At 43.8% G+C, this 27172-nt stretch overlaps 2 protein-coding genes and 1 non-coding gene across 3 annotated transcripts in view; 2 read left to right on the top strand and 1 right to left on the bottom strand.

The window, feature by feature from the left end:
- Positions 1-24103, top strand: part of LOC129096516 (E3 ubiquitin-protein ligase DTX4-like) — a 29707-nt gene extending 5604 nt beyond the window's left edge. Inside the window, 11 exon segments of the mRNA XM_054605319.1 lie at positions 6373-6587; positions 7557-8443; positions 18214-18275; positions 18408-18569; positions 18702-18763; positions 18897-18951; positions 18954-19062; positions 19150-19303; positions 19827-19916; positions 20022-20120; positions 20231-24103. Of these exon segments, the coding sequence (XP_054461294.1) occupies positions 6373-6587; positions 7557-8443; positions 18214-18275; positions 18408-18569; positions 18702-18763; positions 18897-18951; positions 18954-19062; positions 19150-19303; positions 19827-19916; positions 20022-20120; positions 20231-20362 (2027 nt within the window). The 3' untranslated portion in view covers positions 20363-24103.
- Positions 1-27172, bottom strand: part of LOC129096520 (ribonuclease inhibitor-like) — a 108829-nt gene that overhangs the window by 38635 nt on the left and 43022 nt on the right. The gene's annotated exons all lie outside the window — the stretch shown is intronic.
- Positions 24300-24387, top strand: trnay-gua (transfer RNA tyrosine (anticodon GUA)). The gene is given in 2 exon segments: positions 24300-24336; positions 24352-24387. It is a non-coding gene; the product is annotated as a tRNA-Tyr (tRNA).

Genomic DNA, 27172 nt, shown 5'->3' with positions numbered 1-27172 from the left:
TGTCAAGGAGGATACATGGAAACTAAAATCTAGTTTATTATTATTATTATCTTTCAACACATTAATTGAACTCACACTATTTCTATGTTTGAAGAACTAGCTTAGCTTCTAGCTAGCAGACTGGACTCTGCATGCTCAGACACATAAATCACAGGGAGATGGAGGGAAGGAAACCCAGAGGAGGGAGGAAGAAGAGGTGGAGGAGGTGTTGTTGTGAAACTCTGCGTGTCGGGTTACTGTTACTGTGTTCTCGGGGGGGACATCACTCACTGGCTGCTCTGCAACACACAGTGAGTGGACGTATGTGAGATCATGTGAAGACATCCAAACATGTTCATGTTACTGCTGCAGTATTGTATCATCCATCCCACTGTCGTTACAGACAACAACACATCTCCTCAGAATCCCCTTAAACACAACACCCTCACACTGAAACCACACCAGTCACATTTTTATAACTGGGGAAACCCTGACCAGTCACGCACACACACACACACACACACACACACACACACACACACACACACACACACACACACACACACACACACACACACACACACACACACACACACAGTGGATTGCCTGTGGCTGATGACTCTCATGTGATGGGGTTTAGAGGGGCTCACAGGGAGGCGAAGAGATGAGGTGGAACAAAAGAAAGACGTAGTGCCAAAGAATGTGTGTGTCTTTGGCTAGAACCACACTTATATGTTTTCGTTTAAAGTAGGGGTTTCGAACTGAATGGTGTCCAGACTAGCCTGCCTGAAAACAAATATCACATGACTATTCACGTACACTTGGCATGCGGGTGCCGGTGTAAACAGGAAGTACATTGGTTGCTTATTTACAGATAATACGACAGAGTATTATACTAGCATACTCTTTAATAATAAAAGGTAGTGCTTGATACTAAAGACCTTCCTCTATAAACTCAAACAGACACTTTTCTTGGAAAGTTTTAGAAGTTGTATTTTTCTTAGTTTCAACGCCTCAGGTCTTACTCTATCTCTCGGTCACACACATCAAGTCAAAACAGTTATTAAACAAAGTTTAATAGATTATGGGTCAATATATTTGGTCAACGCTCGTTTCCTCTCGTAGCTCAGCTGGTGGCTGAAGTCTCTGTCGTACTGGAGAGCATTTATGCTTTTGTTCCTTAACAGTTATTTGTGAACTTCACAATAGTTGTGCAGAACAAAATAAGTATTAATCAGAAAAGGAAAGTCCTCCGTTTTGTGTCCATCGCTCTCCTCAAAGCCGCAAACCGTGACTTCAATCGTCCTCTCCGTAGGTCTGATAACGCCGCTGGACACGCCGCTTCCTCTGCATGTCGGCAGTAGTAGAATTATAAAATGCAGAATTAACTGCGCAACAGCTGCTAGTAGAGACAACAACGCCAAATCAGGGAAGGTGGGGGCTTACCTCATCGTTTCCAAACGTATACGTTTCCGCCTGTCCATACTAGGCGTTAAACCCGGCGTTTTCAGACTGATCCAGGCTCCAGAGGGATTTCAGACTCCTCTGTTTTCGGCGCCCTAAAGCTCCGGCCTCGTGTGGACGCTCAGTGTAAACGAAGAAAAAGATATGCGTTTTAGAATAAAAATGACATGTCCTTAGAGATAGATAGATAGATAGATAGATAGATAGATAGATAGATAGATAGATAGATAGATAGATAGATAGATAGATAGATAGATAGATAGATATAGCCTCTGCTGATTAGATTTTGAATCATTCTATCATATAAAAACTTAAATTAAAAGAAAGTTTGTCTGTGTGATTCCCCAACTTCATTAAGAGTTGTTCTTTTTTCTGTAGAATGGATGTAGCTGATCCTTTCACCATACGTATATGTTTATGGGAAGAAAAGGAGGATATGTTGTAGTCACTCAGTCACTCAGTGATCCAATCCTCAGCTTTTGACGGACTCAGACTTGATCGTTGTGATTGCTTTTCACGTCCAGGAAGATCATTTATTACCTTCAACCCTGCTGATGGAAACATTCCTGACCTTACTGTCCTGACGGTTGTATGCAAATGTGGCTGTGAAGAAGAGGGCTTCCATTCATGTAAGACACAGACAAAAGAGGAGAGGAAACACACAGTGAAAAGATGTAGATATATTGATGACGTGGTAGAAAGAGAACACATCAGGAGAAAAGATGAAATCAGACAGACAGACGGTGAGATATCAAGGTAAATGAATCAAAAGTGGGAAACAAGGAAGGACAGGGGGGGAAGTGATGAAAAATCAACAAGAGGAAGTAAAGACTGGAAGAAGTTAACTAAAAAGAAATACATGCTGGAAGGTAACTCCAGGTCATATGACCCTCTCTGTTTCAGTCTATGTTCTTCTCTTGTCTGCTTCGTTGTCGACTCTTCAGAACTATCCCACGCATTTTAATTCAGCTTCCTCCACTGACTTTCAGTTTCAGCCTTTGGTGTCAGTATCAGTTCTCATCTTTCGCTTTGTGTGGTAATTTTTATTACATTTAACTCCGTCAGAGCCTCATATACGAATATCAGCTCGATTGATCATATACATGCATTGTTACATATCTACACAAAATTTCTCTTCTGCATTTAACACATCCCTGAGGAGCAGTGGGCTGCTAAGAAGCCCCCGGGGAGCAACTTGGGGTTCGGTGTCTCGCTCAAGGACACCTCAGCATGTTGACTGTAGAGGCCAGGGGTTCGAACCACCAACCTTGTGGTTGCGGGACAAGCGTTCTCCCTCGTGACAGCAGTGACTCTGCTCATATACATGATGTGCATTGAGTTATTTCCTCAACCATCCCTCAGCCTTCACCGTTCTGCTGCTCCAGGACACTCGTTTGTTTTTACTGAATGGAGCTTGAACGCCTCATAATGTAACTCAATGCAACGTCTTAAAGTGCTAGTTAACTTAAGCCATTAGCAGGGAGTACGGATAGGGTGGCGAGTGATGAACGAGATATCAGATGGGTGCAAAGACCCATAGACCCTGCTGCAGCGTTTAGGCGGCGTGGCATGTTTAGTCGTGGACACCATCAAGACTCTGAAGCAGAGGCTGGTGGGAGAAAGCAGGTACAGAGGGAGTTACAGTCTACATGCAGTACTTCAAAATAACATAGCTGTGTCCAAAACACCCGAGTGAATGGCAGCCATGCACCACCTGTACGTCTAGAATTGGACACACAGAGAGGAAGTGCCGGCTCATCATGGATGCTGGATTTTTCTCACAGAGTCACTGCTGTTGAGGGTTTCATGAGGGAGAGGAGCACAAAGCATGACCCGACCCTAACATGTGCCCGCCTGCTGGTCAGTCTGCAGTCGTGTGCGTGTGCGTGTGTGTGTGTGACGTGTGTGTGTGTGTGTGTGTGTGTGTGTGTGTGTGTGCAGGGAGGGGTCGGTGGCAGAGGGAACAATGAGGACCAGATGGCCGGTCTCTTTCTCCACCTGCCTCAGGCCTCTTTGTCCTCTCTCTCCATCTCATACGTTTCACTCACTTTAATGTCTCTCACTTGTGCTTTCTGTTCATTCACACATATATCCCATGTTTACTTTCGCTTTTAGCTCTCCACCACACACAACAACATATTTGTTCTCCTTCCACAGCTCGTTCAGCTCGATTGTTCATCTGGTTGGTTTTGTTAAATGACCTCCACCTACTTTCTATTTTATCTCCAGCAGGTTAACGATAGACCTTGGGATCATATCTAAAACCATGCACTCACGTACAAACACACAGTCTGACCAGTGCATAAATCCAGTGTGGCCACACCCAGACGTGCTGCACTTGCTACTGACTGTGCCTGACATGTGAAAGCAGCAGCAGGCCTCGTGTTGATCAGCTCTGACGGACAAAACATTTAGAAGAGGTGTGGTTCTGTCAGAGAGCAGCAGGATTAAGGCGTTTGCTGCACTGCTGTGTACAACACATGGACAAACGTGCACAGTATTTGTGTCCGACACACAGCCCTTAACTGTCAGAGCCACTAACACATTCTTGTAATCTCTGCAGAATCTTCGTTACTTTGTAGACGTGGGGCACACCTAGGGATGTCAGGCCTAACCAGTTATGTCGTAACCGCGGTTATATAAGTCACTGTTTCATAACCGCAAGAACTGAAGATGCTACGATAACTACAGTGCAGTGTTGTCCTGTGAGAACATGTATCACATGACACGTACGGTGCATGTGTGGAAATCTTCTCTCTAACGCAACACATGTGTGCAGGTTTGCTTTGTGTGTGAGTGGTGCCAGTCACCTGAAGCGTTGAGAAGAAAAGCTGTAAAAATATCAGAGAGAACCAACGCAGCCACTTATCCACCAAAAAAGTGCCTTATACTGGCAACATGTGGGCATTGTAGATGCAGACAAATGACCAGTAATTCATACTGCACATTAATACATTAATTACAAAGTTTATCAATCATAGTGTGAAAAAAAGTTGTAATGCTGATCATTATCAGCTGATATTCTGTAAAAAAAGAGGAGGAGATCACTGCTATGTACACACACACACACACACACACACACACACACACCACACACACACACACACACACACACACACACACACACACACACACACACACACACGCCCACAAAGCATCCTGATCCCAGGTGATGATGCCATGTTCAGAGACAAAGTGACATTTCTAGACGCACCAGTCCCTTTCTCATAATGGATTACATTATTCCTTTTAACATTTAAGCCTGCACATCATAGCAGCTTTTGCGTAGTAATAATTACTAAATATCCATTCACCATTTAATCCGTTTCACTCTTGCAAATATATATTCTTATATCAGAAAAACAGACAGCAGCGCAGCCTGTCCTATACTTATACAAATCTTTTTGTCTTTGTCTCACCTACTCTTTCTGTCTACCGGTCTGTCTCCTGTGTAACATGTGCTCTGTCTTCTAACGAGATCTATTGGCATCTTCTTGTGAGGGAACTATAGACATGAACTACACAGTTTGATTATTCACCCTCTGTCTCTCTGTCGTCACCAAACAAATGCAGCCTCCCTCCATTCGACCCTGTCCTTTTGAAGCCTTTGTGCTGATGCCACTCTGCCAATATCACCTCTTTGTACTAGTCTCTCACTCACTCTCAAACACACACACACACACACACACACACATGTCTTCGTCTCCTTGTCCTGGCATGGACTGAATGGCCTGTTACCCCTGGAGACTGAGGTGGCCTCTGGTTGGTTGGTTTAGGGGCCCTCCTCCCATCCTCTCTACTTAAGAACATAGAGCTGCAAGGCAACAAAACGGCACACCAAACTTTAAAATTGTGCTTTTAACTTTTCCCCGCTGTACCGTTAGTCTCTACTTCCAACACTTTTGGAATGAATCCTCCAGAGACGGCTTCATTTCCTGTAATTCATCACACACGCTTCGTCTCGATGGTCTTTGACCGCCGCCATAGAGACGGTGCCACAGAGCGTCTCGTACATCATTACATTGTCCCGTCTGATTTGTTGAAGGAGATCCAGAGATAATCCTGAATCTCATGATAATAGCGTCTGTGTTTTCCAAATCTACTGGTGGACACATTTCTACCACTGCACAGTATTTACCGTCATATTGCCCCAAAATACAACACTGCAGAATGCATAGTCATCAAGATTCACGCAACAGTTGAATGGAGACACAATTTATGTTGTGATGCTGACAGACTTGACTTATATTTACATCAGCACCCTCCACCATTTTTACCCAAACCCCAGAAGCTCCATCTGTAGATTTATTCTAACAACTTAGTTTATTACATGTAGCCTAAGTGATAACAATCAGAGAACACAGATTTAATTGTGCGGGGCAGACATGTTTTACATCTCAGTGGTCTGCATGTCTTTAACATTTGGCCGATGATCTCAAAAGCGGGAAAAGAGGAGATGTTGAAGAAGACGAGCGTTATTCATTGATGATTTTAGTTGGTGTGTATGAGGCTTCTCAGACCTGCAGGTTATCTATCTGTTTGTTGCTTGTTGGTCCAGAGCTCCTGGAGTATTCAGGATGTAGCTCTCGTTATTTATTGAATTTATATTATGTTATTATCAATAGAATAAATGTCACCTCTGGTTCTTGCATTCCATCTCTTGGTTTTACTAGCATTCCTACATGATAGATTAATTTCTTTTCAATTGATATTATAAATTGTAATTGTTATGTTTGTCATGTTTCATTTGTGAAGATCTTAGCAAGCTATCTGAAAAAAAAAAAACCCTGTTGTATGTGATTTTAATTCCATTCCCACCTTTGTTTTAACTGGTGGAGATGCTCTTGATGAACAATTGAAGAAGCTCATTGGGACAAAGTTATCAACTATCACACATTATTTGAAATTCTTCCTTGCTTGTATTTTCAGGAACCATCCGTCCGGTGCGGAGGAGTTTTTATGACCCCGCCTCGGCCCCAGGTCAGGGGTGGCAGTGGGAGTGGGAAAACGATGCGGGCACGTGGACGGCCTACGACATGGAGGTGGCCATCGCCATCGAGAACGCCCACAACCGGCAGCAGCCCTGCCTCGACCTGACACCCCTCGGCTTCTGCTACCTCATTGATTTTCAGAACATGACACAGGTGTGTTTGAATTCTTTACATTGACACTTCCATAATTCTCCTTCTTCAGTTAAATGTAGCTTTCACGTGGCAGCACCCTTGAACTTTGATGAGCCCATAATAGGAGCTAAAGGGTAACTCTGGTAGATTTCAACCTGGACCCTTTTTCTTCAGGTTTTGTCAATGTAACGTTACGTTCACTAAAAGTTCTTGTTGTTGCCTCTGACAGGCTCAGATAGTTCTTATAAGAGTCTAAAACCATTATTGAGAGGACCCTGCAGATAATAAAAGCCTTCTCTTTACGTTCGGCTTGATCCCGTCTGTTTGCTATCGTGTCTAAGTCTCCCTCCAGGAGAAGTCTGGTTGTGACATCTGAATATGGGGGCAGCACCAGGTCTCTGTGGTCAGAGGCCCAGAGGAGCTACAGGAACCCCTCCAGCCTCCTGAGCTCTAGGCTTTCTAGCCTCCTCTGTCTGCTGTCTCTCTCTCTCTCTCTTCTCGTCCTCTCTTCACTTTGTAGGAGCTCTTCATCCGTATACTCTGGCTCAAATAAATACGGCCAGCAGTAGATTTCAAATCCGCATAGTTGAAATCATCTAAATATTTAGATGTCACTAAGCTACGTTTTCAGTACTACAAAGGAAGAAACTGCCCGGCCGGCACTAACGTTTCCACCGCTGTTCAGAGCGAGACTTTTTCATAATGTTGGACACTTATAATAAAAGTCAGTCGCAAAGACAAGAACTTAGAATGGACGTAAAATCATGATGCCAATTTGCCCCAACAGGATTCCATTGAAGCTCCTTTAGCAGTCTGCCAGCTGCCGCCCTCTCCTTCAGGACCGGACCAATTCCAGAAACTGTTGTCCTGATTAGTTAGTTAGACACAAAAACAGAGCAGAATAGGGTCCAGGTTGAAAAATACCCTTGTACCCTTTAACTAGTAATGATAAATGTTCTAAAACCAATGTGTCCTTGTGTCCTCCTGCAGGTGAACAGACAGAGCCAGAGGTGTCGGAGGCTCCAGAGACGTGCTGACATGTCCTACCCTCTAGTGTCCGGTCCCCTCCCAATACCCAAAGGAGGAGGTGTAGGAGGAGGTGGAGGCCTAACAGGAGCCCTGCTGGGTGTTGGGGTGTCAGGGGCCAGCTTGGGATTTGGAAGCTCTGTCTCCCCAAATGGGGGCTTACAGGCTACTGGACTGAGCCAGCCTTGTTCCTGCCAGCAGTGCATGCTGGTCCTTAGTGTGAAGACCAATACAGGAGGAGCAGGGATACAGACTCTGGGTAGACGCTCACTAACCATGCAGCGACCCAGGAACTTAGCACTGGTTTCCTCTAAACCTCTGAGTCCGTCCAAATCCGCCACTCTGGGTCGAGGACAGCAGCAGAACTCAAACTCCAACTCTAACTACTTTCAGACGCTGCCGCACGGTCTCGCCATCTCCAGGAACATCGCGTCTCCGAGAAGGAACGCCCAGCTCTTTGCTCAGTCGTTGGCCGCCCTCACCGCGGGCACCTCCTCTCTGGGTATCTCCTTGTCTTCTAATAGGCCGCCTCCACCGTCCCTCCCACCTCCTCAGCCTCCATCATCCAAACCCAACCCGATCCCTCCGTCCATTCCCCCCAAGCACTCCTCATCTTCAGCCAACGACTCTGTGCCAACCGCCACCTTGATTACCCCTGCCAACAACGTGACCACACCCCCCTCCCCTGTGCCCTCTCCGTCGCCGATGGTGATGAAGCCGCAGCGCACACTGTCGTCTGCAGCAACAGTGTGCCACGCCCCGTTGCCACAGAGATCAAGCTTAGCCGGGCTGAGCAGACCTGCGTTACAGAGGATTGCGATGGCACAGTCCAGAGCACTCATAGCATCAGGGTGAGTAAATCAAACATACACAGGGCCGCCTACCTTGGAAGTATACGCACAACCCCAGTAGCTTCATTAAAGGACGGGTCCGTTAGTTTTAGAGGTTTTTATGTCGCTCTGTAACTTCCCAGTGACGTTCTTAAAGCATCCACATTTGAACGGTCACATTGTACGATGCAGGTACGCTTTAAAGTCAAAATGCTTTTTTCCAAGCCCCTCTAAAACCCTTCCCACATCAGTGTATTAACTAGGTAACTAGGTAAACCCAGTTTGGAGAAGCAGAACGTTCAGATCCATGAGTCACACAAAAACACAAACCACACAAAGACCAATTTACTGCTTTTTGTCAGTGGAGTCTGGTGACTTTGAAGAACACGACAAAATAATAGCATACTGGATTGACTGAATGTTTATATTGTTGTTATGAGGTGATGCATTTTAAATATAATTACATTTTCAGGGACTTAAGTTGCAGCATAAAAACCGGCAACCATGAAATTAAAAATGAATTTGCGCCTCATATTACCAACATCCGGAATGAATCTCATACAGGATATTTTCCCATATTATGCGGTCCTACAAACATTCATAAAGTCTGCACAGACATGCAGTGAGAAATGCTTGTTCAAACACGCGAGACCACGCTAGATATGTAAACGCATACATTCAAGCCGTGAAACTCCCGTCTGAAGGTGTTAGTGTTGTTATGAGTCACGTGTTTGTTACACTGCTCTGACTGAGATTTCAGAGGTGTGACTCCCGTCAGATTCTCATTCATTCTTCATTCTTTATTCTCTCAGACATCAGACATCGTATATTGTTAAAATCTTAATTTCCCTAATTAAATACTTGGTGTGTTGAGCAGAATGCACTTAATGGAGGTGAACGTAATAATGAATTCCTCATGGAGGTGATTGATTAACAGGCATAAGACAGTGAAGAAGAATTTTAAATACTGAGACAAATGAGATTCAGCAGCTTCCTGTCATGTGTCTTGTACCAGGTGACGGTAACATTGAAAACAATCGAATCTCTGTTATACGACGGCGTATTAAGGCCCTAACAGGTATGAAGATGATAAACCAAGGGGAGGGGTAATATTCCGAGAAACAAAATAGAACTCTTGAGATTATAGTAGGTAATTTATGAGAAATTTATGAGAAAATACAACAAAAAAAATGGAATATTGATAAAGTCATTCAGTTGGATCAAAAGCCATCACACAACAGACGTCAAACACTGCTCCGTCTGAATTCAGCTGTGCCTGAAGTAATGTCATTATGGTAATGATGGACGGCCCCATAAAATACATAAACATGTTTTCTTTCAAGTTCTTTCTTTATTCTTTTATTATTGGTATGCATTGTTCTTTCGTCAATCCTTTGTCGTACGTTTTATTTTGACAAAGGGTTATCCAATAAATCCTCTCTGCAGACGGCCTCTGAGTGAGGAGAACGTCCTGAAAGATACACATTATTATTATATATTATTCCTTTTATTCTCGTAAATTTATAAATTAACAATCTCAGACAATATTCTAGTAAATTTGCTACCTTAATTCAATTATTTTTTACCACTGTAACTTTTTTCCTTTTTTATACCTACAATGGCCTTAACTGTACTTTATAGTTACATAACAAAATATGGAGATTAATGAACATTTTACAAATCTTGATCAGAAAATAGAAGCCAAATGAAAAGTTGACCTTGAAACTTTTTACTGCGTGTTGTCCATCTGTAAAGTGGCATCTGTAGAGTGGGGGGAGGGAGGGGGAGGGATTGTGTGAGAGAAAGGCAGGAGAGTGTGAGGGCCATGGGTCAGCAGCTATTTTATACATAGAAGGGGATTCATCTGTGTAGTCAGAGGAACAAACCTGTTAGATGGCAACACGGTGTGAGGAGACGACACTTTAATACTCATTTCAACCTAGAGCCACTCCTTCCATTCTTATCTTTCACAATAAAAGCCCCAAACAATATTCGCAGGCCCCTATTTTGCATTATTGTGTCGTTCGTCATGCACCCGGTGTGTAAAGGCCTTTAAGCTCCTCCTCCTCTTCGCCGTCATCTCTATTTGATCATAATATATTTCTCTGACTCTATTCTGACTTTCTAACAGCACCCTTCATGTTATTTCGGTCCTTTCTATCTCAACCTGCTGCCTTGCTGATCCATGTTAAACTACTAATGAGCCATCCTACACTTTCCCTTTTGCACTCATTTCTGTTGGTTGCAGCCGGCTGACTTGGCTTCTAGTGCCACCAGGAGTTTGACGTTTGCAGTTTCGAGTGAACTGTCTCGACAACATCTGGATGGATAGTTATTACATATGGTTCAAATATCCATGTTCCACTCAAGATGAAGTGTTTTAACTTTGGTGATCCCTATAATTTTTGTCTTCCGGCGCCATCATCAGATCATAAGCTAGTGCAAATGTGCTATTACCGCTGGGCTAACACGCTAAACTAAGGTGGTAAACAGGATAAACATACCGCTATGTCTAAATCTCCCAGAAGTCTTTATCATAACTGAGGAAATCCTGCGTGGTTGCGCTTGCTGTAGTTTCCAGCTTCACCGTGCTTCACAGTCATATCGAGGTGGGGGAAGTTTTGCTCTTTTACCCACAGAAGCTGGTTTTAATCAGCTTCCAGTCACAGCTCAATTCTTCTTTCCATGATGTCATACAGACAATAAGTAAAGCCCTTTCAACAACAGGTGTGTGAGAAGCCGACCGCGGAACAGGAAGTGATGTTTTTTTCAATCTTAGTTTAGCACCAGAGACCAAAACCTGGGATTCTTTCTAAAAGATCTGAGTCAAACTGAAAGCGAGGTCAGATGGTTTTGAGATGTAGATTTTTTTTTTGGTGCTACCCCCCGGTTCCCTCCGCCCCCTCCTCTCCTTCCCTGGCTCCTCTCCTCCCTCCTCTCCTGTGGCGTCTCAGCGGTCTGGGCCCCTCAGAGCCTCATTGTTGGTCTCCACAGTAACCTTTGTTGGATTAGCCAAGCCTGGGCCGCATTAGCAGCACAATGCTGGGCCTCTGCTAGTTCTCTCTCCACTCTCTTCTCCTTCCCCCTCTCTCTGCTCAGACCTTTCTATGTCCTTTTCCTTCCAATTCTTCTCTTTCCTGATATGTTTCTCTGTCTTAGACGACATTTTTAATTTGCATGCTTCCTGTAGAGTTTTGGGCTGTTTTAAACAAAACTCTCCCAACTAGTGAAGATGACTCATTAAAGGCCTCATACCATTTATTAGAGTTGGTGGATTTTTTTTGGATGGGTTGATGTGGTTGAATACCCAATCATAAAGATGCCAGGGCTGGTGGCATATTCCTAATGAGAATATTTTTTTCACGTGGGGGGTGGTGGGGGGTAGACCATGATACCGGACCAGTCAGTATTGTCTCTATCATCAGACAGTCACAATTCATCAGAGGGGAGGGGGGGGTAGATATATGTGTGTGTAGACAGACCCAGACTCAGACAGCGCCCAAGACAGAGGCAGCTTATGGGAATGGGGGGGGTTACAAAACAAAGAAACGAGTCAGCAAACTGTCAAAGATTGATCACACAGTGGTGCTAGAAATCAGGCCAACACCAGCGACACACACACACACACACACACACACACACACCAATGCCTGGCTGTGAAGGCATTTAACAAATGCACACATACACACGTTGTCCTTCTCTCTCACACACAGTTAATATTGACAATCCTAACGGGAGATCCAGTGAAGAATGTTTGCTCTCTCTCTCTCTCTCTCTCTCTCTCTCTCTCTCCAGTGGGGGTTATAGGAACGAGACAAAGGGAATGAATGAGTGGGGGAAAGGCTGGTGTTTAGGGGGTTGGGGGGGCAGCACAGACAGCGTATTGAGGAAACGCAAAATAAACAGGAAGGGGTGCGAGAAAGAGAGCGCTCCATAAAGCCTGACTGCAGAGGAGCAGAGATGGGCAGAGCGAATGTTTAGCTCACCAACAGGCTTGATTTGAATCTGGAGTGGGATTTGAATTATTCCTAGTGGGATCTGTAACCACAGACTATTTCACACGTTCAAGGAAGATATGCAGAATGAAACCTGGGTCAAAACTGATGTCCTTGAACGAATGAGAGGATTAAAAAAGATAGACAAGCGAGAAAGCGAAAGCATGCAGACAAATTCCACAAGTAGTTCCCAGAATGCCTGTCTGCTGTCTCTGCTGTGTGTGGCCGCTGGCTGACAGAGCAGGTTGGTGAGGCGTGATGTTGTTTGAGTTTTGTCATAACTTATCTCATCAGTATGGCTACATGTGATCTTTGTCTTATCAACCTCGGCTGGTAGTTTAGTGGCTTTTTAGATTATGTTTTGATGTCTTTATTGGACAGCAGATGGTTTATGAGGTTGAAAAAAGCATAACTCTGTAACCTCCGCTGTAGTATCACTGCTGGTTTTGTAGTCCAAACAACTATAGCAGAGTGAGAGGTCTTACCTGGAGAAGCTCACGTCACATCGATTTCAGAATTTGCGTTTTTCCAATAAAACTGTGCTCAATATCATACCAATAATTACATCTTATCAATTCTATAGTGTTGAATCGGGGCCTCCGGTTTCTCCATCATTAAAAAGTTGGTATTTTATTTGATCTGTTGCAATAATAATTATATCAACTAGTTATTGTTCAATATGTGGACATAACCTCATCCATTTTAATTATGTTTATATGTTATCTGACTAACCGTCCACAGCTCCGGTGTGGGAACGTTCACGTTTTAAATAGGACATTTAAAAAGATAAAAAAAATCACATTCAAATTCCAATGTCTGAATATTCTTAGGAATTAAAAGTTCATTGTATTCAATATAATTATAAGATCAGACTTGTAACGGATTTTACAAGTATTAAATTACTCTGATCAGGGACAGTACAACTGGAGCAGGTTGAAGGGTATGTAATAATAATGAAAAGAACATTTGTTGTATGCATGCATGGTGTATTATTGACATGTTAAAGGGGTCTTTTGCTGTCAAGTTAACCTCAGGGAGCACTGACCGACTGTAGGCAGTGGCTGAATGCCGGTCTAACTGCATGTGAGTTTACATCCAGGAAAGTGTTTCTTTCCCTCAACATCTTTTGAAAAAGTTTGTTTGGTTAGCTTCACTCAGGTCAGTTCTGATGGTTTAATCACATTTATGAACATCCACAGACACTTGATCTGCTGATTATATTTCTTGGGTTTATTCAACAAATTGCTGTCAAATGTAGAATAATTCTAGGAAACATCACACAATGGCAAACACGTCTTCCACTTTCTCTCACATCAAATTATTTTTCACCTAAGCACAGAAAGTTTCCTTGAAACATCCTTAGCAAGTGTGTGTGTGTGTGTGTGTGTGTGTGTGTGTGTGTGTGTGTGTGTGTGTGTGTGTGTGTGTGTGTGTGTGTGTGTGTGTGTGTGTGTGTGTGTGTGTGTGTCTATAAGAATGTGTGTGAGGCTGTGGGTTCAGCTTCATGTGTGTGTGACAATATGTGTGTGAGAACGAGTGGGAGTGTGTTATTGTCTGGCCTCTAAATCAGTCCAGCTGATGTCCATCTGGGCCTGGGAGAATAGGAGTAGCAGGGGGACAGAGGGACGGAGGGAGTGTGAGACAAAGCGGAGGGAGGGTGTGATCTCGTGGGAAGCCGGCGGAGGGAAGAGGGCGGGACTGAGGTTGAAGGGGGTCAAGTGACTGGAGTCCCATTCAGGCCCTTCCCCCCAGGCAGGGAAGGGATCTTCCTTTTTCTTCCACTTCTTCTTTTCTGCTTTCTAGTTTTCAAATTCACATAAAAACTAGCAGAGGATCCTACAGTCGACTGGTTTACATTGCTGAATGTATGATTATGTTTCTACAACATCTTAAGCTTCTATTTGCTGTTAGCGGTGCACGCAACAGAATGTTTAAGAAGCTTTTAAATTTAAAAGGAGAACTGTGTGGGATTTAGTGTATTCTTGTGGTGCGGTTTGCAAACTACAACCAAGTGAAGACCCCTCCCTTCACAATCATGTCAGAGAACTACAGGGGCCTTCAGGTACTGTAAGGGGGAGGGGGGCCCTCTCTACAGCCTGTGTTGGGTTTGTCCTAAAAAGAGAGGAGATGATGGAGATGACTAGTCAACTCTGATCCAATTCAAAATATGTCATTACAACAGAGACATTTATGTATTGTTTCTATCATTAATATTTTATATAATGCAAACTCAGACATTTGGTACCAACTTTTGATACTTGACTTAAGAGTTTATTTATTATTTATGTATTACTCTACACTTCTGTTGGTACAGAGAAGTATTTAATCAGGATACCCAGACCTACTTTCAGTGGTCAGGCTGCAGATTGCAACCAACTGAAACTTGTCCCGTGTGCCAGGCGTGTAGCTGAACTACGGTGGCCAACATGAAAACATGAATGGTCCTCTCGATAGCCAGGGTTCAGTTTGTCTGTATGAAGAGGACCTGCTCCCTATGTAGAGATAAAGGGCTAAGGTAACCAAAACACGACGATTATTAGTTTCTTACTTCTTAATAATATATTCCGCTAATAGATTCCAATGAATGCTACACAGTGTTCCTCTAATTGGGCAGCAACATAAGGAAATAGGTATACAAGCTAATTATTCCTTTGACAAATCAAATGTCACTGTAAACACTGACACGTTGAGGAGCTGTGTGTGTGTATATGTGTGTCATCAGCACATCAGTGGGGCAGCTGGAAAGTGTGTTAATAACTACAAGCAGCTTATCCAGGATCAGTCTCTCTTCCCTTACTCGCACTATAAAGCCTTCCTTGCTAACGCAGCAGCCTATTAAATATGAATAGAGCCGGTGACGTGTGTGTGTGTGTGTGTGTGTGTGTGTGTGTGTGTGTGTGTGTGTGTGTGTGTGTGTGTGTGTGTGTGTGTGTGTGTGTGTGTGTGTGTGTGTGTGTGTGTGTGTGTGTGTGTGTGTGTGAGTGTGTGTGATCACTGTCTTCGTCTCTCATTGGCTTGACGTAACGGAGGTGTTTCCCATCCGTCTTCAGGCTGGATGTCTTATGTTGTCATAAATAAATCTTCATGACAAATTTAAGATCTTAAACTTCTCTGAGTGCATACGACAGCAGAGCACTCGCATTCAGAGCGAGGCTCACACTAATCTGATCAGGGTAGATGGAAATTTGTTGAGATTAAGATGTGATGGTGGCCACATTCAGCCATGCATCCTCACTACTTGGTTGTTGGATAGCTGGTTTCTGGCCTACTATTGGCGGGGTAGTAGTCTGGTCTACCTAGAGCTACTACTGCTCATTAGGTTTGAAATCTGGAGGTGACTTTGTTGTGCTGTTCATCTTCTGGCTCTCCTGGATATCTGTGAGATGGTCAGACAGTCACAGAAGGTGACAGAGGTCAGGAGCAGACATGTCATTCACCCAGTGTCTTTCATTACTTTCCCGGCCCCAATTTCATGATGAACCACAAATACTTTTACACGTCTCAACATGTCTGCCCTGGGGGCTTCCACTTGGCGGGTCAGGGTTAGCCGACCCGCTCTAGGTCAGCTTGGAAAGGCCCCGGGTGAAGGTGGCTGGTGAGCCTAACAGCACCAGACCCTGCTGGACTCAGTGCTGGCTGCGCTCCTTTCTGTGAGACGAGGGACGACTGTCAACCGGGGCAGACTCTCCTCAGTGCAAGGGGTCTGGAAAAATGGTGGCAACCCACCCTGACCCGTCTTGAAACACAGAGCCTGTTTAGTTTACCATGCTTGGTGGGTGTCAGTTTTTGGCCCTGTCATCATGAACTGTTATGCTGCTCATTCTGTACACATGGCATCTATTGCATTCTGTCCATCCTGGGAGAAGGATCCCTCCTCTGTCGTTCTCCCAGGTTTCTTCCTTTTTTCTCCCTGTTAAAGGGGTTTTTAGGGGAGTTTTTCCTGTGCCGATGTGAGGGAAGGACAGAGGATGTCGCATGTGCACAGATTGTAAAGCCCTCTGAGGCAAATTTGTAATTTGTGATTCTGGGCTATACAAAATAAACTGAATTGAATTGAATTGAATTGAATCATCCTTCATAGCTATACAATATGTGTTTAAAGTGGCCCTATTATGCTTTTCCACTTTTTCCCTCTTCTTGTTATATATATTTTTGTACATGTCAAAGGTCAGTAGAGTGTAAAACCTGAAGTCCCCCTAAGGAGCTCCTGAAACGGCTCCATTGAATTCTCTCCTTCACTTCTGTAACTTTATGATGTCATAATGTTACGGAAGTGACGTAAAACTCTCAAACAACAAAAGAGAGAGACGGAGATGGAGTTTTTATGAAATGTGAAATGTTGACCAATCAGAGCAGACTTTGCTTTCTGGAGGGAGGAGCTACAACGGAGCGTTTCAGAGAGAGGGTGAGAAGAGGTTCTGCAGGACAGCCAGGATGAGAAAAACAAGGAGGATTATGAGCATTAACGCATGTAAACATGCTGTAACTGTAACTGGAGATAAAAATATGCTCCCAGAAATAGCATAATAGGGCCTGTTTAACTACTGTTTCTCTACTCACTAGCTGTTTATTTTCAGTTTCTCCCTGATGCTGGTGAAATTATTCTCTTATACGGCTTCCCTCATCCATACTAGTGCAGATTTACACGCACACACATCCCAGTGAGTCATTCACTCGCTCGTCGTCATGTGTCACTGTGTGGGGTTAAGTGAAACTGACAGAGAGCCTGTCAAAGCTAAACCAACAACATGGAACAACAGATCATCACCACACTGCTCACGCTGCTGGTCTGTTAGTGTGAGTGATCCACTTCAGTGAAAGGGACTGCTTGTTGCCCCTTTAATAGATGAGTTGGGAGAGCGGTGGACTGTAGAGGTGGTTGCTGGTATCTTCAAATCTGGAGTGAAGGAGTTTAGTTTTACATGGACGTGAATTCGTTTTTAGGTTTTGTTGTTGATGTTCTTCCTGTGTAGCATAAATGAGCTGATAAATGATATGATGACGTGATATCAGATCTGTGTATATCAGATATCAGACCCTGAGGCATTTCTTTCCTATGAAACTTGCACAGTGGTGCATGAAGCCGAAAATGCCTTGACCGCTGAGTATACGATGACCAGTATATCTTCCAGCAGTCTTCTGCATACATGGGCCCGTAGAGCAAGCGCACTAGCATTTCCTCTCCAGCCCGGTTTTGTTCTTCAGCCTGAGGACTCGGGTCTAGTGTAGTGAGTAATGGACTGACCCCAGCTGAACGGCTGTGTTGGCACATGTAGCTGTCAGCTGGTAGTTCATCATCAACTGACCTCAGTGAAAAACTCCCACCATCTACATCTATTTCTGAGAGTAAAGCTGACATTTCTAAACAGATTTACGGATTACAATCATCAAATATACTGTACAATTCTATAAACACCATCTAAATATAAGTGTGTTTGTCACTTAGAGATGATGACGATGATGATGATGGGCTTTGTGACGAGGCAGGTAATCCCTCGCAATCAGCTGCATGACGTCCACGTCTTTGTGGATTAGCTCTCATAAACACAACAACCAAGCAGCACACTGAGAAACAGGAGAGGAGAGGACCACGGAGACAGAACTCATTCAGTCCTTCCACTTTTTTAACATTTGATTATTAGCTGATTTCATTGGCTTGTTGTCTTTATACACAGTTGTGACCTCTTAGTGTAAAAATGACCGTCATCAGTTTTTCAGAGTAAGTGCAGATTCTTCAGTCTGATCTGACACCGTAGGAAGTACACTGTACTGAACAGTTTGTGTTTTCTCTTGCAGTGTGCCCACCGTCCCAGTGAAGAACCTCAACGGATCCAGTCCGGTTCACCCTGCACTGGCCGGTAAATCACTCTCACTCACTAACCATGGGCTGCTACTGGGGACAGATAGCAAAAGTTTACATTTTGGGGAATTTCAGAAGAAAGAAGAGAGGGTGATCTTTTTTTTTTCCCCTCTTCTAACTCATTTTACAGGGATCACAGGAATCCTGATGAGTGCTGCCGCTCTGCCTGTGTGTCTGACTAGACCTCCAAAACTCGTGCTGCACCCTCCGCCTGTCAGCAAGAGCGAAGTCAAACCCGTGCCAGGCCTCGGCCACTGCTGCAGGAAGACCACCAAGAAGCAGGCTCGCAAGGGTAAGCACTCCAGTCAGGAGAAAATAGCCGTAGTTCTACTTCCACAAGTGCTTTAGTTTTCTGTTTGATGCGCCTGTAATGCCTCTATTTTAACCATGAGCCGGTGGTGTTCCCTCTCCTTCCTGTCTGCAGGTAAAACTCCAGAGGAGGTGGTGAAGAAGTACCTGCAGAAAGTAAAAAGTCCACCAGAGGAGGTATGAACAGAATTTATATATATATATATATATATATATATTTTTTTTTTTTTTTCATAGGGCTAACTCATATGAGGCGTAGTTGCTTCACATGAATCCATCTAGAATAACGGCTTTTCCTCTTCTCTCCCAGGACTGTACCATCTGTATGGAGCCGCTGGGGGGTCCGTCTGGATACAAGGGTCCGGGGTGGGGCCTGTGTCTCGGGCGGAGTCAGTTGGACGACTAGCACAGTGTGGACACCAGTACCATTTCCAGTGTCTGGTGGCCATGTATAATAATGGCAACAAGGACGGCAGGTGGGTCAGAGAGAGAGAGCGTTACTCTTCGTCGTCTCTCGGCCGTCTTGCAAAGGAGCTCATCAATGTTTTCTCCCCTCTTCGCAGTCTTCAGTGTCCCACCTGTAAAACCATCTACGGCGTGAAGACAGGCAACCAACCGGCGGGGAAGATGGAGTACCACGTCATCCCTCATTCTCTACCGGGGCATCCTGACTGCAAAACCATACGCATCATCTACAACATACCGCCAGGCCTTCAGGTACTGAAGCGACTACGTTAACACGCACACTGATGTCCCTCCTCTTATTACTGACCAATACGATTACATAGTGAATATGATATGGGTCATATGAACGGCATCCTCCATTAGAACGATTCTTTTCGCGTCTCCATTTGTAGAAGTTGTGGATAGTATCTGGGACCTGGCACTATAACTAATGCCACCTCGGTAGAGGTTCCAAGCGGATGAGATAATAGTAAAAGGTGGAGTTCGAACACTGCAACCACCATCTGCAGTGACAAATGAACATAGAAAAGGCCCGGGAACAAACAGTGAGTCTAGCAGAGCTATGCCATGCAGTGGAAACACAGCTTTAGTGGAACATTCAGATTCAATAGCCATGAAAACAGCCTAGGAGGAATATTGCATATTTCTGGAACCCGTAATATGTTGTGCATGGTATTGTAGTCACTAGTGTTGGCTTTATGCCCATACAAGGTATCACATGCTCAGTTAGGTTGATTAGACAGAGTGCCTACTAATATCAACCCTCTCCTTCCAGGGAGCGGAGCATCCGAACCCAGGGAAGCCCTTCACTGCCAGAGGCTTCCCCCGACACTGCTACCTCCCAGACAGCGAGCGAGGACGCAAGGTAAACACAATCCACCGTCCTGTTTCAGCCGCCCATCAGCCGGAGTTCCTCCATTGTTAGTACAGATGCATGTTAACGGTATGACCTCACCCTACCTGTCGTCAGGTGCTGAGACTGCTCCTGGTAGCGTGGGACCGCAGGTTGATCTTCTCAGTCGGGACTTCGAGCACTACTGGAGAGTCTGACACCGTCATCTGGAACGAGGTACATTCACAATTACATCAGACTGATATAGTAGCTTGTGTTTGTGGTCAATGCTCAGCAGCTTTGTTGTCACCCAAACAAAAGAACAAAAAATGTTCCCTCTCTTCAAGGTCCACCATAAGACAGAGTTTGGCTCCAACCTGACGGGCCACGGCTTCCCCGACCCAGGACACCTGGACAACGTCCTGGAAGAGCTCCGAGCTCAGGGCATCACAGAGGAGGACGGACCGATGGAGAAGTGAAAGGACAAGCGAGCAGGGAGGAGGAGCAGTGAAGAGCCGAAGGGAGAAGGAGGAGTAAAAGAAGAGCCCATAAAATAACAGAAACAGGAGGAGCAGAAGAGGAGGTCCTGGACTGAAACACACTCTTTCTGCCAGCACTTAACGGGGCTGCAGGGGGACGTTTGCTCTCATACAAGACATTGATTTTGTTTTGCAGAGGGAACCACTTTTCAAGGTTTGGACTGAGTCACTGTCAATGTCTGTCCAAACCTTTTTCAAGCAAGCACATCAGCAGAAGTCCAAGGGAGTTTGAGGAAGCAGCAGCACAGAAAGAGGAGGAGGATATATATATATATATATATATATATATATATATAGGGCACTCATGGTTTTAGCTACTAGACAGCCAGGTACTGTGTGAATGAATTGGTACTAATATTCAGGACAAAACAAGTTCACTTTACTGAGAGAGAGAGAGAACCAGGAGAAGAAGGTCAAACGTTAGAGCAGTTCTATAAAGACTGGGAGAGAAAGGACAAAGAGAGAGAGAAGTTGGAGCGGTGGGGGAGGGGAGCGGAGGAGGGAAAGCAGGAGTAATGAAGCAGGAAGAGATTAAGATGGCGTATGTAGCGTAGGATAGAGGTAGAGTCAAATTAACTTGTATGGTACTTTACAGGTGTGTATTCAGAACACAATGGAACCATGAGTGATGAAGGGAAAGACAGAGGACTGTGTGCTTGCTTTGTTCTACACACCTGCTGGTCTGAGGTGGACGTTTGGTGCTGTTGCTCCCTCCTGTGGTGGTACTTATGAACTACACCTCCACCTGTTCCCCTTGAGTCATCCACCTGTGTTACTTTTTATTATTGTTGCTATAGTCTTCATTTAACGTCACTCCATACTTTACCTCCTTCTCTTGACTTGATGGGTTTTTATTTGACCTCAGCTCTGTATGTTTATGATTGTGTGTAATGAAATGACAAAAGACCAAACGGAGGCCTGGTCATTTAGGCCTACATGGAGTCTTACTATTGAGCCACTGTGGTACAAGTTAACCGGAGACACACAGGTACCCGTATTTACTTATATATCTTTATTTTTGTCCCTTTTGATGGTTCAGTGGAGGTAAATGCTGTGGCATCCTGTCAACAGTGTGGTATCAGTGAGAACAGGTGAGGATTGGAATAAGAACCTGATGACGACGAGCATTTCGCTGGTTGCCTAGAAGTGCTGAGGGTTAAATGAACCTGGGGCTGGTCGCTCTGCCAGAGAGCCTCCGGATTGGGCAGAGGGTTGGAGGGACGGGGAGGATGGAGAGGACAAGAGTTGGTATATGTTACATGCATGTAACATATACATTTATGTATAGTTACATCATTTTTACTCCCCAAAAATAGTTTTAGATCGAAAAATAAACCATCTCAACTGGACTGGCTCCTGATAGGCTGGCATTACTCCAAAATAGCTGACGTCCGTCCCAATAAGGCCAGTTTTTTAGCACCTGAACCAGAAGGCTGATGTTGTGGATTCACCTCATTTGAACAGGATCCCTACTCGTTCTGAACAACACCTTCACAAGTCTCCAGTCAATGAAGTCACATGGAAAACGAGAGAGAAAGTGAAATGTGTTAGAAACCTTGTGTCGTCCTTTCAAATGATTTCAACATTCTGCTTCCTTCCAATGAATTACTAATTCATAAGAGCTCCCGGAAACAGAAACATCACCATCTGAAAGGGTTGAATTCAGGATCATATTAACGTTCACTGGTGGTTTATGGACGACAGTGTTTTGGTGATGTTGTAGAAAGATGCTAGCACATGCAGGTTGGACGACATTACAACTAATGTGGCCGAAACTCATAATCCTTCAAATGAAAATATTGGTCACTGCTGTAGTAGTTTTGATTATTCAGTTTGTCATAACTTCTAAGAGATGCGTTCATAGATAAGTGACTGCACGTCTTTTAAATCACACGTCCATATTCCACATGTAAGTGAGTCCTTGAAAATGATCTCTACAAAAGAGTGGGAACCTTCTAGATCAGATGAGCTGCTGTGTCGGCCAATCACTGAGAATTCTTTTTGATTCAATAAATATTCTTCTAGCTTTTTTAGGACAAAATATCATGAGGAGCATTATTGCTACAGCAGAGGTGTTTGGGGGAAAGCCTAATTGTAAAGGATACACAATAAGCACCCTTTAATCTTTAATTGGTTGACCTCAGTTGGAGTTCAGAAGCATAATTGGCACCACAACAGTGAGAACAACTCAACTCCTCCTACTCTACCTCTCCTGATAACACGCTGCCCAGTCTTTGAGTTGGGTCTGTAAATGACCCCTATCATAGTGTTACAAGACCTGTGTGTGTGTGTGTGTGTGTGTGTGTGTGTGTGTGTGTGTGTGTGTGTGTGTGTGTGTGTGTGTGTGTGTGTGTGTGTGTGTGTGTGTGTGTGTGTGTGTGTGTGTGTGTGTGTGTGTGTGTGAGTGAGTGAGTGAGTGAGTGAGTGAGTGAGTGAGTGAGAGACACAGTTATCTGTGTACTGTGTATACTACCAACATGCTCCCAGTTAAGGGTGTTATTTCGGTACTCCATGGTGAATCACATCATCATTTAGCTCTGATGATGATTGATGATGGTACTCCCTCCTTCTTTGTTGTTATTATTATATGTTTTTTTATATGAAATGTAGTTACATCTTTGTTTTAAATAGCATTTTTCTTGACACTATCATAGAAACTTAAACTGCCTTTATTCATTTTGTATGTTGATGTTGTATTACTTATGCCCCTTTTTCATTTGTTCAAATTGGTTTACAACGGCGAAATTGTTAAATACAGTGTCTTCTTTTCATTGTGTACAGAAAGTTTGGTTGCTTTGTGTCATCTTTTCTTTAAAAATGAGTTTGACAGAAGAAAACTTTTATTTGAGTGTGAAATGTAATGAATTTTAAAAGCAAGTCAAACCCGTATACGCTTGCTCTCCTGTGAGGTTAAGATTACTTCTACATATCACGTGTCCTGCTGCTGTTCTGCACCCAGCCTTCAGATGCTCAGCGGAGCTCTCAACATTTTTGACCCTGGAAGGTTTTGTAGCAGATGTGTCGATGGACATCTCCGTCTCCGTCTTACTGCATGTCCATCCCTCTTTTAGCAGCAGATTGGTTCAGGATGAAAGTGATTATTATTATAAACATTGTCAAGTAAAGAAAAAAATCACAAGTTGTTGCAGTTTTCTTGCTCTGTTGGTCCAAACACTGCACAAAGACTTGGGAATAAAACAATGTTGTATGATCAGTAAGTCACTTATTTTGTAATTACAATTTCATCAGAAAATCATTTCTAAACAATGTACAAGATTGTATTTCACTTGCCTGGATGAATTGTGAATGATTTGGCCATGATTTGTTTATTGCGGGGTTAAAAGAGATACATTATTAACTTTAACGTCAAGAACATACTGATTGATTTAAATATGTTGATTTGTTGTGCAGTGTCTGAAGCCATGTGAGCAATGTAGCAAACAGCTATGTCTGTACCTCACTATTTCAGTTCCCCATCACCATGTCCCCTCCTGACTGAGGGCAACAGCGCCTCCTAGCGTCTGTGGATCAGAGCATCAGTCACATGGTCTCCTGGTTTAGAGGGGTGGGCTGGGAAAAAGGTGATCAAAGGTGCCGGCATGGAGAAAGAGCATCAACAGCAAAGTGTACAAAGTGCTAAATAGTTGCTGTACGGATTGATAGAAGAACAAAATAAAGAAAGAATGGTACTTAGTTGTGTTTGTTCTGATTATTTAGTAGTCATAGAAGAGTTTATATAGAAGAGTTTCTATGACTGCGAGTTTCATCGAGAGTTTTCATGACTTAAAAATCATATTTAAAAAAAAAAAAAAAAGATCGAGGTACGTGAGACGTAGAGATCTTCATGACTGACATCGGTCCTCTCAGTGAGCGGCTGCCTTCGATAGCTCAGTTGGTAGAGCGGAGGACTGTAGGTGCTAAAAGCAGAGATCCTTAGGTCGCTGGTTCAAATCCGGCTCGAAGGAGGTTATTTTCTTAAAATCTGCGACTAACAGAGGGAAGAGAGGGAAAGGGGAAGAACACAGGAACGCCAGTTCGAATCCCGACCCCAGAAGGATTGAGGTTTATAATATTCATAATGAAAGTGTCTGTGTTTCACGTGTCACTTGAAAAGAAGAGTTTGCACTCAAAACGTATGAATAAAACCAAACTTTTATTTAAATATTAAAAACACCACTCAGTAAAATACAATATATAATATAAAATAATTCAATTCAATTCAGTTTATTTTGTATAGCCCAGAATCACAAATTACAAATTTGCCTCAGAGGGCTTTACAATCTGTACACATGCGACATCCTCTGTCCTTCCCTCACATCGGCACAGGAAAAACTCCCCTAAAAACCCCTTTAACAGGGAGAAAAAAAGGAAGAAACCTATGGGAGAACGATAGAGGAGGGATCCTTCTCCCAGGATGGACAGAATGCAATAGATGTCATGTGTACAGAATGAACAGCATAACAGAGATACAACACATTCAATGTATATGACATAAATGATTCATATAATAAGACTACTTATAATAACAGCAGCAATTATTACAGTAGAATTATAGTTATGAAAATAGGGATAGTAATGTGACTAATAATAATAATCGAAGTAGCAGTGGGTGTCAGTCGGCTCACAGCAGGAGGCACGACTGTGGTCCAGGTACCACAACGATTCATGGAAACCTGCAGAACGAGAAAGCAAAAAGGGCTTCAGGGTGGAAGTAAAGCTAAAATGCTTAATGGTACAGGTAATAGTAATAGTAATGTGACTAGTAATAATAATAATGGTGGTAGCAGTCAGTGTCAGCAGGGCCGTAGCAGGATGCACGTCCACGGTCCAGGTACAGCCACGATTTATAGAAGCCTGCGAAGCAAGAAAGCACAAAGACTCCAGGGTACAAGCAAGTCAATAAGCGTAATAGTACAGGCAATAATAATAGTAATGTGACTAATAATGATAGTGGTAGTAGTAGTGGGTGTCAGCAGGGCCTCAGTAGGTGGCACGATGACAGTCATTTAGGCAGCAGCCACAGTCAACGTAAAGCAGCACTGGGGGTGGAACACCTGCTTTCCGGTACCGCTCCATCACACCGGCAGCCATCGCGTCCAGTCCCGGCCCCGCCTGCACTGTCAGGACACTGTTGTGACACTAGACTCTATAGCTCCTCTAAAAAAGAAGCTAATAAAAGAAAGGAGGTTTGCTCCATGGTATAATCCTCAAACCCGCGATTTAAAGCAAATATCGCGAAAACTGGAGGATGTGGCGTTCCACCAATGTGGATGAAGCGCGGTTAGTCTGGCGAGACAGTCTTAAATATATAAGAAGGCACTCCGTAATGCTAGAGCAGCCTATTATTCAGCATTAATAGAGAAAAATAAGAACAACCCTAGGGTTCTCTTCAGCACTGTAGCCAGGCTGACAGAGAGTCACAGCTCTGTTGAGCCGTGTATTCCTATAAACCTCAGTAGTAGTGCTTTATTACACAGAGCGGCTTTACAATTGTTATTCATATGCCCTGTTGTTTTTATATCAGTGAGTTGTACTTTGTAATGAAACTGGATAGTAATGAACTTTTCTCATCTAATGGCAGATGATATAGCACAGAGATATGGGCGATGAGGAGTGGATGTCCTGCAAAGGTCAGACCCCTGGGGCAGGAAACAGGCCAGCACTACACCAGACAACCAAGGGTTTATGTGACCAATGATGAGGGGCCAAACGTCCCTGTCTGTGTCCACACAGAAAACATGTAACTGTGGTGTCATGGTGTAAATTTACAACGTGAGGGTGTTGTATTCTGCATTTTTTTTGTAGAGCTCTGTCCTGGTGTCATCTTCTGTGGCACCACAACCAGGACCTGTCATCCACATCCTCCTGGGCAGACAGGGACACGTGGGACACCTCGAAAGCCAACTTTGACTTTGTAATAGGTAAATAATGATTATGTTGCTGATGTATAAATTGTTATCATACAATAAATACAATTTACAAGGCTGCACTATTTATTTTTCTTTATTCAGTTGACAATGCCAGCGTTCTGTGGGTCTCATGTTGCTACTTTAAAGCCAAACTTAAGTGTGGATAGGAAGCATGAAAGGTAATGTAGAGAGAATAACAACGCTTGAATTTAATTATAAAATATATATTCACAGTTATCCTATTCATGCCTGGGTATTTATAGCAGAATTTGAAATGTCTTCATTACTGTAATGCCTAAAGTTGACTGTTCTTTTTGACAATGATCCATTGATTATTATTTATTTTTGATGTTGTAAACGATGCACTTATTTTCTCAGACTATCAGTAGCACCCCTGGCTCCTCTGCCATGTCCAGCAATGTTACAAGTGTCATGGCAGGGAGAACCCCGGCACCTGCCCGCAGTGCCAGGAAATACATTCAGCGGGTGTCTCCACCACCAGCTCAACCTCTGCCCTTACCCCAACACTCTCCCAGCTACTCATGACCCCAGCAGCAGCTCAGCAAAAGCTGGTAATTATTGTTTTCACTTGCTACACTGTCAGATGAGTATTTCTTCTGCTTGTGATTCTGTGTTTTTTGATTGTTATTCCATGCTTATATTCATCAGGCTGAGGATTATTGCAGTGTCCCACTGACTACTTGGTGGGGCTGAGGACTCAAACTGGCCAAACACTCAGCGACCAGCAGGCCAGACCTGTGATAGCCCAGGTTCAGAACCTTCTGTGTTACGACCAGCAGCGGGTGGCACATGCTGCAGGGAACCATGTTTGGCTGACAAC

This window comes from Anoplopoma fimbria, chromosome 9 (assembly GCF_027596085.1).
Source record: "Anoplopoma fimbria isolate UVic2021 breed Golden Eagle Sablefish chromosome 9, Afim_UVic_2022, whole genome shotgun sequence".
In the NCBI taxonomy this organism is placed as follows: domain Eukaryota; kingdom Metazoa; phylum Chordata; class Actinopteri; order Perciformes; family Anoplopomatidae; genus Anoplopoma; species Anoplopoma fimbria.
Note: the sequence above shows the minus strand (reverse complement) of the source record. Positions and strands in the feature narration are given on the sequence as shown.